The sequence below is a fragment of the Oncorhynchus clarkii genome, chromosome 30 (assembly GCF_045791955.1).
Source record: "Oncorhynchus clarkii lewisi isolate Uvic-CL-2024 chromosome 30, UVic_Ocla_1.0, whole genome shotgun sequence".
Classification (NCBI taxonomy): domain Eukaryota; kingdom Metazoa; phylum Chordata; class Actinopteri; order Salmoniformes; family Salmonidae; genus Oncorhynchus; species Oncorhynchus clarkii.
The window spans coordinates 35,820,406-35,833,573 of NC_092176.1; the positions used below are offsets into that span (position 1 = coordinate 35,820,406).

At 41.1% G+C, this 13,168-nt stretch overlaps 1 protein-coding gene across 1 annotated transcript in view; it reads right to left on the reverse strand.

The window, feature by feature from the left end:
- The window catches only part of LOC139390058 (kinase suppressor of Ras 2-like), a 113,561-nt gene that overhangs the window by 49,164 nt on the left and 51,229 nt on the right, over positions 1 to 13,168 (reverse strand). Inside the window, exon 6 of the mRNA XM_071137172.1 lies at positions 2,057 to 2,229. Coding sequence (XP_070993273.1) covers positions 2,057 to 2,229 — 173 coding nt within the window. The remainder of the gene's footprint in view (positions 1 to 2,056; positions 2,230 to 13,168) is intronic.

Genomic DNA, 13,168 nt, shown 5'->3' on the forward strand with positions numbered 1-13,168 from the left:
CTCTCTCTCTCCTGCTCTCTCGTTCTTTCTCTCTCTATCCTAAACTCTCTCTCTCTGTCCGTCTATCTGACTCCTTCTCTCTCATGCTCTCTCATTCTTTCTCTCTCTATCCTAAACTCTCTCCCTGTTTGTCTGACTCTCTCTCTCTCTCTCCCCCTTTTCTCTCCCTCTTTCACTCCCTACAAAAACACACAAACAGGCATGTCATTCATCCCATTTTATGTTGCGGGAGATTAATTGAAGTAGACGCCTCATCTTGAGCGATAACCATAATGCATTATCTTTGTTTTGTGTATGTATAGCCTATGTAGGAGTCTGTGTACGGATGTGTAAAGAACAACTTCCTGCTGCTTCTCGTATACCCTCGAGTCCACAACGTGAATCCAGACTTCCATGGTAATACCTGACAATCAATCAAATGTATTTATAAAGCCTTTTTTACATCAGCCGATGTCACAAAGTGCTATACAGAAACCCAGCCTAAAACCCCAAACAATGAATTAAGGACTATTAGTCAGAGTCTAGACCCATTCAGATCCCCTATCGACGGCCATATTTCATTCCCTGACATCCCTGTCCCTGCCTCCTTCCGTCATTCTCAGTCTCCTCACATCGTCCCCGTCTCGCTCTCTCGTTCAGGACCGATTGTTATGCTTGTTATGTGTTTAAGTATGGCTAAACTCCCTAAACTCCCTGATCTGTTTCGCCTGTCTTTGTGCTTGCTTGTCTCCACACCCCTCCAGGTGTCGCCCATCTTCCCCATTATCCCCACTGTATTTATACCTGTGTTCTCTGTTTGTCTGTTGCCAGTTTGTTTTGTTTGTCAAGCCTACCAGCATTTTTTCCCTTGCTCCTGTCTCTTTCTAGTTCTTGTTTTCTAGTTTTCCCAGTTTTCACCAATCTGCCTGCCGTTCTGCCGTTCTGTACCTTGTCACACCAACCTGGATTATTGACCTCTGCCTGCCCTGACCCCGAGACTGCCTGTCGTTCTGTACGTTATGGACTCTGATCTCGATTACTGACCTCTGTCTGCCCTGACCCTGAGCCTGTATTTCTGTACCTTATATAGACTCTGATCTGGATTACTGACCTCTGCCTGCCCTGACCCTGAGCCTGTCGTTCTGTACCTTATGGACTCTGATCTGGATTACTGACCTCTGCCTGCCCTTGACCTGTCATTTTGCCTGCCCCCTGTTCTAGTAATACAATCTTGTTACTTCGACACTGTCTGCATCTGGTTCTTCCCTAAAACGTGATGCTCCCATAAAGTAATTACTAGAGAAAGACCTGTAGATAGACAGTGGACAATCAACAATTATGTAACACACTAGTAGTGGTGAAGAAAGTACCCAATTGTCATACTCGAGTAAAAGTAAAGATACCTTCATAGAAAATGACTCAAGAAAAAGTAAAAGTCACCCAGTAAAATACTACTTGAGTAAAACTCTAAAAGTATTTGATTTGAAATGTACTTAAGTATCAAAAGTAAAAGTATAAATCAGAAGGCATCATTTTCCTGTTTATTTTAATTTTATGGATAGCCAGGGGCGCACTCCAATACTCAGACATCATTTACAAACGAAGCATGTGTGTTTAGTGAGTCCGCCAGATCAGGGGCAGTAGGGATGACCAGTTCTTTTGATAAGTGTGTGAATTTGTTAATTTTCCTGTCCTGCTAAGCATTCAAAATGTAAAGAGTACTTTTGTGGGTGTCAGGGAAAATGTATGGAGTTAAAAGTATATACTTTTCTTTAGGACTGTAGTGAAGTAAAAGTAAAAGTTGTCAAAAATATACATAGTAAAGTTAGGAGTACAGATACACAAAAAAACGTCTTAAGTAGTACTTTCAAGTATTTTTACTTAAGTACTTTAAACCACTGCACACTAGATAACACCCCTGATTCAACTAGCCAAGCAATGACAATCTTCAATCAAGATTTAATTAGTTGAATCAGGTGAGTTACTCCTGCACCCACATCGGCCATTTTCAGATAGAATTGAACACTCCTAGACTAACGAGTACTATAAGGCTTAGTGTTATAAAAAGGGTACTTACTTGCATCGGAGTAGACAGGGGGAGTGGAGGGCATGAAGGTGGGGAAGAAAAAGGAACGGAGGGAGCGATGGTCAGAGGAGTGTAGGGGTGAACGCTGGGTAGGCAGGTTCTCACAGCTCCCCATACTGCTGTTGATCTTCAGGTGCTGAGGCTTGGACTTCTTCTGCTTCACTCTGAGACACACAGAAATACAAAATTACTCTTATTAAACAGTTATAAACTGATATTATACAATTCTAAAGCTCTTACGCACAGAGAAACAGTTAATCTGTAATTAAACAGTTATAAACTACAGTTATAAAGCTTTATTCTTCGATTATACACAGAGTTCAAGTAAAATACACATCTCAACATCAACTGTTCAGAGGAGACAGGCCTTCATGGTCAAATTGCTGCATAGAAACTACAACTAAAATACACCAATAAGAAGAGACTTGCTTGGGCCAATGGACATTAGACCGGTGTAAATCTGTCCTTTGGTCTGATGAATCCAAATGTGAGATTTTTGGTTCCAATCGCCATATCTTTGTGAGACACAGAGTAGGTGAACGGATGATCTCCGCATTTGTGGTTCCCACCGTGAAGCATGGAGGAGAAGGTGTGATGGTGCTTTGCTGGTGACACTGTCAGTGATTTATTTAGCATTCAAGACACACTTAACCAACATGGCTACCACAGCATTCTGCAGTGATACGCCATCCCATCTGGTTTGGGACTATCGTTTGTTTTTCAACAGGACAATGACCCAAAACACACCTCCAGGTTGTGTAAGGGCTATTTGACCAATAAGGATGGTGATGGAGTGCTGCATCAGATGACCTGGCCTCCACAATCACCCGACCTCAACCCAATTTAGATGGTTTGGGATGAGATTTGTATTTATTTATTTCACCTTTATTTAACCAGGTAGCAGTTCGACACATACAACAACACAGAGTTACACATGGAGTAAAACAAACATACAGTCAATAATACAGTAGAAAAGTAAGTCTATAAACAATGTGAGCAAATGAGGTGAGATAAAGGAGGTAAAGGCAAAAAAAAGGCCATGGTGGCGAAGTAAATACAATATAGCAAGTAAAACACTGGAATGGTTGATTTGCAGTGTTGTCATCAAGGCAAAGGGTGGCTACTTTGAAGAATCTAAAATATAAAAAATATTTTGACTTGATTAACACGTTTTTGGTTACCACATTCTACAATGCAGAAAACTGTACAAAATAGTAAAAAATAAGAAAAACTCTTGAATGGGTAGGTCCAAACGTTAAAAAGCTCTTATAATACAACTTCTTATACAACTACAGTTATAAAACTGTTGATGATGTATAGCCATCAGTTGAAAGATACAGTATAACATGGCTAGGGTTATCCAGAGTCCCCCCCCCCCCCCCCCTCATTTTGTACTTTGAAAACGGCAAACTCAAATAACTTCACGTCAAATATCCTGAGACGTCATATCATCATTCTCCCTGAAGCCTGAGTGTGAGATAGAGAGAGAGAGAAACAGAGACAGAGCGAAAGAGACAGAGTGGAGTGCACAGAGAGAGAGTGTGAGAGAGAGAGAGAGAGAGAGAGAGAGAGAGAGAGAGAGAGAGAGAGAGAGAGAGAGAGAAATTAATTGAATTTAAATTGAATTGAGAGAGTCGACGCCTCCCCAAACAAACCCTAGCCACACCCAATATAAGCCTCCCCAGATCAGTCTTATGCCCCCCCCCCCCCCCCTCCCCATGCACCCTGCCTCTGCAGCAAGGGCCTCAACATGGCCCAACCCCAACTAATACACCGGCCCAACCCCCACTAATACACCCGCTCAAGGTCCATCCTGCGACCTAAGTGGTATGTAATTTGATGCTCAACATGCTCTGCTCACACCTACCGTAATGGTCCAATCCACAGGAAAACAACACTAGACACTATGGAACACAAAGCATTTACTATCTCATCCTGGAATATACAAGGTCAGAGGTCATCTGCATTTGGCCTAAAGAGCAGGAACCAAGAAACCATCAAACTACCTGGTGTGAAACAGGGAAGGGACTCAAGGGGTATGCTAATTTGTTATAGATCAGAACTAATCCCCTCTATTAAATTAGTTAGAACAGAAACATTTGACATCTGGCTTGAAATTAATAAGGAAATTATCTCCTCATGTTTGCTACCTATATCCCCCCCAATAGAATTCCCATACTTTAACCATGGCAGCTTCTCCATCCTAGAGGGGAAGATCAACCATTTCCAGGCCTTGGGGCATAGTCCTAGTCTGTGGTGAATGTCACCCTCAGCACACAGGGGGACAAGGGGACAAACACCTACCTGGAGGTGACAACATTCCCTCACAAATATGCCCCCCAAGACACAACTATGACAAAACAACCAACAAAAACAGGTCACAACTCCTGTCACACACTGGGTCTGTGCATAGTCAATGGTAGGCTTCGAGGAGACTCTTACGGTAGGTATATCTACAGCTCATCTCTTGGTAGTAGTACTGTACATTACTTTATCACTGACCTCAACCCAGAGTCTTAGAGCGTTCACAGTCATCCCACTGACACCCCTATCAGATCACAGCAAAATCACAGTCTACTTGAACAGAGACATACTCAATCATGAGGCATCAAAGCCAAAGGAACTGAATAATATTAAGAAACACTATAGATGGAAGAAAAGTAGTGTAGAAACCTACCAAAAAACAATTAGGCAACAACAAATTCAATCCATTTCAGACAAATTCCTGGACAAAATGTTCCACTGTAATAGTGAAGGTGTAAACTTGGCAGTAGAAAACCTAAACAGTATATTTAACCTAAAGCTTCCCTATAAAATCTAAAATTTTCAAGCAGACAACCGAAGAAAATGAACAACAATGAGAAATGGTTTGATGAAGAATGCAAAAACCTAAGAAATAAATTGAGAAACCTGTCCAACCAAAAGCATAGAGACACAGAAAATCTAAGTCTGCGCCTTCACTATGGTGAATCACTAAAACAATACAGAAATACACTACGGAAAAAGAAGGAACAGCACGTCAGCAATCAGCTCAATGTAACTGAAGAATCCATAGAATCTAACCACTTCTGGGAAAATTAGAACACACTTAACAAACAACAACACAGAGAGAGTTATCTATCCAAAACAGAGATGTGTGGATAACCCACTTCTCCAATCCCTTTAGCTCTGTAACAAACAACAACACAGAGAGAGTTATCTATCCAAAACAGAGATGTGTGGATAACCCACTTCTCCAATCCCTTTAGCTCTGTAACAAACAACAACACAGAGAGTTATCTATCCAAAACAGAGATGTGTGGATAACAGAGAGATGTGTGGATAACCCACTTCTCCAATCCCTTTAGCTCTGTAACAAAGAACAACACAGAGAGAGTTATCTATCCAAAACAGAGATGTGTGGATAACCCACTTCTCCAATCCCTTTAGCTCTGTAACAAAGAACAACACAGAGAGAGTTATCTATCCAAAACAGAGATGTGTGGATTATCTATCCAAAACAGAGATGTGTGGATAACCCACTTCTCCAATCCCTTTAGCTCTGTAACAAACAACAACACAGAGAGAGTTATCTATCCAAAACAGAGATGTGTGGATAACCCACTTCTCCAATCCCTTTAGCTCTGTAACAAACAACAACACAGAGAGAGTTATCTATCCAAAACAGAGATGTGTGGATAACCCACTTCTCCAATCCCTTTAGCTCTGTAACAAACAACAACACAGAGAGAGTTATCTATCCAAAACAGAGATGTGTGGATAAACCACTTCTCCAATCCCTTTAGCTCTGTAACAAACAACAACACAGAGAGAGTTATCTATCCAAAACAGAGATGTGTGGATAAACCACTTCTCCAATCCCTTTAGCTCTGTAACAAACAACAACACAGAGAGAGTTATCTATCCAAAACAGAGATGTGTGGATAACCCACTTCTCCAATCCCTTTAGCTCTGTAACAAACAACAACACAGAGAGAGTTATCTATCCAAAACAGAGATGTGTGGATAACCCACTTCTCCAATCCCTTTAGCTCTGTAACAAACAACAACACAGAGAGTTATCTATCCAAAACAGAGATGTGTGGATAAACCACTTCTCCAATCCCTTTAGCTCTGTAACAAACAACAACACAGAGAGAGTTATCTATCCAAAACAGAGATGTGTGGATAACCCACTTCTCCAATCCCTTTAGCTCTGTAACAAACAACAACACAGAGAGAGTTATCTATCCAAAACAGAGATGTGTGGATAACCCACTTCTCCAATCCCTTTAGCTCTGTAACAAACAACAACACAGAGAGAGTTATCTATCCAAAACAGAGATGTGTGGATAAACCACTTCTCCAATCCCTTTAGCTCTGTAACAAAGAACAAACAGCAAAAACATATACATGATCAATTACACATCTTAGAATCAGCTATTAAAGACTACCAGAACCCACTGGATTCTCCAATTACATTGAATGAACTACAGGACAAAATACAAACCCTCCAACCCAAAAAGGCCTGTGGTGTTGATGGTGTCCTAAATGAAATGATAAAATATACAGACCACAAATTCCAATTGGCTATACTAAAACTCTTTAACATCATCCTTAGCTCTGTCATCTACCCCAATATTTGGAACCAAGGACTGATCACCCCAATCCACAAAAGTGGAGACACATTTGACCACAATAACTTCTGTGGGATATGTGTAAACAGTAACCTTGGGAAAATCCTCTGCAATATCATTAACAGTAAGACTCGTACATTTCCTCAATGAAAACAATGTACTGACCAAATGTCAAATGTTTTTTTTAACCAAATTACCATACGACAGACCACCTATTCACCCTAAACATACTAATTCACGAACAAACTAGAATAAAGGCAAAGTTTTCTCATACTTTGTTGATTTCAAAAAAGCTTTTGACTCAATTTGGCATGAAGGTCTGCTATACAAATTGATGAAAAGTTGTGTTGGGGGAAAAACCTACAACATTATAAAATCCATGTACTCAAACAACAAATGTGCGGCTAAAATTGGCAAAAAAACACATACATTTCTTTCCACAGGGCCGTGGGGTAAGACAGGGATGCAGCCTGAGCACCACCCTCTTCAACACATATATCAACGAATTGGTGAGGGCACTTGAACAGTCTGCAGCACCCAGCTTCACCCTACTAGAATCTGAAGTCAAATGTCTACTGTTTGCTGATGATCTGGTGCTTCTGTCCCCAACCAAGGAGGGCCTACAGCAGCACCTAGATCTTCTGAACAGATTCTGCCAGACCTGGGCCCTGGCAGTAAATCTCAGTAAGACGAAAAATAATGGTGTTCCAAAAAAATTCCAGTCACCAGGACCACAAATACAAATTCCATCTTGACACCGTCCACTTACACTTTCTCTCTCTCGGAGGACCTGAGCCCTAGGACCATGCCCCAGGACTACCTGGCATGATGACTCCTTGCTGTCCCCAGTCCACCTGGCGGTGCTGCTGCTCCAGTTTCAACTGTTCTGCCTTAATATTATTCGACCATGCTGGTCATTTATGAACATTTGAACATCTTGGCCATGTTCTGTTATAATCTCCACCCGGCACAGCCAGAAGAGGACTGGCCATCCCACATATGCTCTCTCTAATTCTCTCTTTCTTTCTCTCTCTCGGAGGACCTGAGCCCTAGGACCATGCCCCAGGAATACCTGACATGATGACTCCTTGCTGTCCCCAGTCCACCTGACTGTGCTGCTGCTCCAGTTTCAACTGTTCTGCCTTATTATTATTCGACCATGCTGGTCATTTATGAACATTTGAACATCTTGACCATGTTTTGTTATAATCTCCACCCGGCACAGCCAGAAGAGGACTGGCCACCCCACATAGCCTGGTTCCTCTCTAGGTTTCTTCCTAGGTTTTGGCCTTTCTAGGGAGTTTTTCCTAGCCACCGTGCTTCTACACCTGCATTGCTTGCTGTTTGGGGTTTTAGGCTGGGTTTCTGTACAGCACTTTGAGATATCAGCTGATGTACGAAGGGCTATATAAATACATTTGATTTGATTTGATTTACAGCACACAAAAAACAATCCATACCTCAGCCTAAACATCAGCGCCACAGGTAACTTCCACAAAGCTGTGAACAATCTGAGAGACAAGGCAAGAAGGGCCTTCTACGCCATCAAAATGAACATAACATTTGACATACCAATTAGGATCTGGCTAAAAAATACTTGAAATCAGTTATAGAACCTATTGCCCTTTATGGTTGTGAGGTCTGGGGTCCGCTCACCAACCAAGAATTCACAAAATGGGAAAAAAATGCAAAATGCAAAAATATCCTCCGTGTACAACGTAAAACACCAAATAATGCATGCAGAGCAGAATAAGGACAATACCCGCTAATTATCAAAATCCAGAAAAGAGCTGTTAAATTCTACAACCACCTAAAAGGAAGCGATTCCCAAACCTTCCATAACAAAGTTACCAACTACAGAAAGATGAACCTGGAGAAGAGTCCCCTAAGCAAGCTGGTCCTGGGGCTCTGTTCACAAACACAAACAGACCCCACAGAACCCCAGGAAAGCAACACAGTTAGACCCAACCAAATGTACTTCAACTATTTTCACATCGTTACAACACTTTATAAACATATGTTTATATTGCCATAATATAAACAATAAAATTACAGAAATATTACATTTGAAATGTCATATTATGGCTATATAGCCATAATATGACATTTGAAATGTCTCTATTCCTTTGGAACTTTTGTGAGTGTAATATTTACTGTAATTTTATTGTTTAGTTCACTTTTGTTAATGACCAATTTCTCTTGCTTTGGCAATATAAACATATGTTTCCCATGTCAATAAAGTCGTTTGAATTGAATTGAGAATGAGACAGACAAAGACAGACAGAGACAGACGGAAAAAGACAGAGGCAGACAGGGGCAGAAAGAGACAGATGAGGCAGACAGACAGTGATATACAGAGGCAGACAGACAGACAGACAGACAGACAGACAGACAGACAGACAGACAGACAGACAGAGATAGAGAAACAGTGTAACAGTGATATACACAGAGAGAGTGAGACAGTGATATACAGAGGCAGACAGACAGAGATACAGAGATATAGAAACAGTGATAGACACAGAGAGAGTGAGACAGTGATATACAGAGGCAGACAGACAGAGATAGACAGAGAGAGACAGACAGACAGTGATAGACAGAGAGAGACAGACAGACAGTGATAGACAGAGAGAGACAGACAGACAGTGATAGACAGTGACAGACAGACAGACAGACAGACAGACAGACAGACAGACAGACAGACAGACAGACAGACAGAGAAACAGTGACAGACACAGAGAGAGAGAGACAGACAGAAACAGACAGACAGAGACACAGTGTCCCAGGCAGGCAGAGAAACAGAGACAGACAGACAGACAGACAGACAGACAGACAGACAGACAGACAGACAGACAGACAGACAGAGAAACAGTGACAGACACAGAGAGAGAGAGACAGACAGAAACAGACAGACAGAGACACAGTGTCCCAGGCAGGCAGAGAAACAGAAACAGACAGACAGAGACACAGTGTCCCAGGGAGGCAGAGATAGAGAAACAGATAGACAGAGACACAGTGTCCCAGGCAGGCAGAGTGAGACTGCAGTCAGTTAGTATAAGCTTGCAGGACATATCCTCAGTCACACAATTAGACCTTTTAAGGTCCTCCGACACATTGTCGCAATCTCTCTTCTGCAATAAAGAAGCTGCCTGCAGGTTATCACTTTCTCACTAAAGCCTTTGTCGACAATAACGCTAAAACCACATTATGCATTAAAATCTCCTTTGGCCCATTCATCTCTCCCTATGTGTGGACAGAAAGAATGAGAGAGAGTGAGAGAGAAAGACAGACAGACAGACAGACAGACGGACGGACAGACAGACGGACGGACGGACGGACGGACGGACGGACGGACGGACAGGACAGACAGACAGACAGACAGACAGACAGACAGACAGACAGACAGAGACAAGGCAAGAAGGGCATTCTATGCCATCAAATGGGACATAAAATGTGATATACCAATTAGGATGTGGCAAAAAATACTTGAATCAGTTATAGAGCCCATTGCCCTTTATGGTTGTGAGGTCTGGGGTCCGCTCACCAAACCAAGAATTCACAAAATGGGACAAACACCAAATTGAGACTATGCATGTATAATTCTGCAAAAATATCCTCAGTGTACAACCTAAAACACCAAATACTGCATGCAGAGCAGAATTTGGCCGATAAACGCTAATTATCAAAATCCAGAAAAGAGCCTTTAAATTGTTCAACCACATAAAAGGAAGCGATTCCCAAACCTTCCATAACAAAGCCATCACCTACAGAGAGATGAACCTGGAGAAGAGTCCCCTAAGCAAGCTGGTCCTGGGGCTCTGTTCACAAACACAAACAGACCCCACAGAGCCCCAGGACAGCAGCACAATTAGACCCAACCAAATCATGAGAAAACAAAAAAGAGAATTACTTGACACATTGGAAATAATTAACAAAAAAACAGAGCAAACTAGAATGCTATTTGGCCCTAAACAGAGAGTACACAGTGGCAGAATACCTGACCACTGTCCCTGACACAAACTTAAGGAAAGCTTTGACTATGTACAGACTCAGTGAGCATAGCCTTGCTATTGAGAAAGGCCACCGTAGGCAGACATGGCTCTCAAGAGAAGACAGGCTATGTTCATGCTGCCCACAAAATGAGGTGGAAACTGAGCTGCACTTCCTAACCTCCTGCCCAATGTATGACCATATTAGAGACACATATTTCCCTCGGATTACACAGATCCACAAAGAATTCAAAAACAAACCCAATTTTGATAAACTCCCATATCTATTGGGTGAAATTCCACAGTGTGACATCACAGCAGCAAGATTTGTGACCTGTTGCCACGAGAAAAGGGCAACCAGTGAAGAACAAACACCATTGTAAATACAACCCATATTTATGCTTATTTATTTTCCCTTTTGTACTTTAACATCGTTACAACACTGTATATATATAAACATAATATGACATTTGTAATGTCTTTATTCTTTTGGAACTTTTGTGAGTGTAATGTTTACTGTTCATTTTTATTGTTTATTTAACTTTTGTATATTATCTACCTCACTTGCTTTGGCAATGTTAACATATGTTCCCCATGCCAATAAAGCCCCTTGAATTGAATTGAGAGGATGGAAGATGACAGGTGTCAAGTAAGATGTCATTAGAGTGTGAATAATTATACCACGATTGCTGAAATCAGCAGCATGGCAGTCTGTTCAGTCCTGGGGGGGGGGACATGGAACATAAGGCTACTGTCATATTTCAACATACTGTCAGAAAGGGAATTCTCTAATGTGGGAGTCAACACCAGTATCCATTATATGGATCCTTTCCATATGATGAGTGGTCCTTGGACTAAGTAGGACTTAAGTGTACCCTACCTAGCTCAATAAGCACACTAGTACTGGTAAGTATGCCATCATACCTTCATCCAGGGAAATCTTTGAGGTGAGAGTCAACATATTCTATGTGGGGGTTGCAATATCCAAGTTATAGATTTCATACTAGCATGAGTAAACTCTAAGTTGCACGCTAGTAAGGTACAGTATATTTTATGTTATTATGAATAATGGGACACACACACTGTCACTGTAGATTGATGTTCGGGGTCTGAAGTTCATAGCCTTGTTATTTGTACATTCTACAATGTATAAAGTTAGTTGAATCAGAATCCCATTGCCCAGTGTCGTGACTGTGTTTATAGAGCTGAAAACCTGATGCAACCTAAAAACACTTTGATTTTCTTTAAAGGCTCAACTCCCTTTCTTGGCAAGACATCAGGATTGCTGGAGGGAGCAGGGAAAACACCACTATCTGGTGTGGACATTACACAGAAGAGCAAATAGGAACACACATGCAAGCACACACACACACACACCCCAATTACGTTAATATGGACTGAAGGAATCCTCATTTGATCCGCCGTAAGACCGCAGAGAGAAATGCAACACTTCAAACAAACACATCCTTTGCGGATAAATCAAATGAAAGGAAGTGAAAAGCGAACGTCATGACTATTCCACAGGTTCCTGTCTCTACGTGTGAATCATCACAACCTGCAGGAATCATTTCCACTGAAGAACTACAGCCTGTACTGTTGGTTCATTAACTATTGTGTCCTTCTCCTAAAAAGCACTGCAGAGATTCCATCTGCATACCTATGTACTAACCAACCTCAGAGCTGGGTTCAGATACTATTTGAACCCTAACAAATACTTTAAGCGTTTGCTCTAGCGTGCCTGAAGTGCAAGATAGGCAGGGTTTGCACTTATGATTCTATTGGATAAACAAGGATGTCCATTATCTCCAAATGTATTTGTTATGGCCATTGAAATGCTCTCTCTTAAGATCAGATCAAGAATAAGATCAAGGGTTAGGAAATCCACGGCCTAAAAACAAAAGTGCCAACGTATGCCAAAGACAAGTTTTTCACAAGTCCTGGATAACTGTGTAGTCTCATTGACAATCTAGATCATTTCTCTCGCCTCTCTGGACTAAATTATTAGGACATTACCCTGTAGTTATATAAAATGATATGATGGTGAAGTAGACATACTTAATATTCATTTCCCTAAAGATATAAAATAACTTACCAAGACTAATTTCAATAGAAAGTTTGCCAAAATAAACAAGATCTTGCAACCATGGAGAGGTACCTGTCTATTTATGGAAAAATCACACTGATTAACTCATCAGTCATATCACAGTTTACGTACTTACTTATGGCCCTGATTACTCCAGATGACTCGTTTCATAATTATATGAGCAACATTATTAAAATGAATTTGGAATGGTAAGCCAGACAAAATTAAACATGCCTATTTATATAATGAATATGAGTTTGGGGGCTGAAATGATTAAATAATAAAGCATTGAACCTCTCACTAAAAGTTATACTTAAGCCCAAAATGGTTCTCCAGTCGATTTTTAAGGCAGGCTCATCCTTCATTACAAAATCGATTTTTACCTTCATGCAGATTACAAACTCTTATTTTCAGTTAA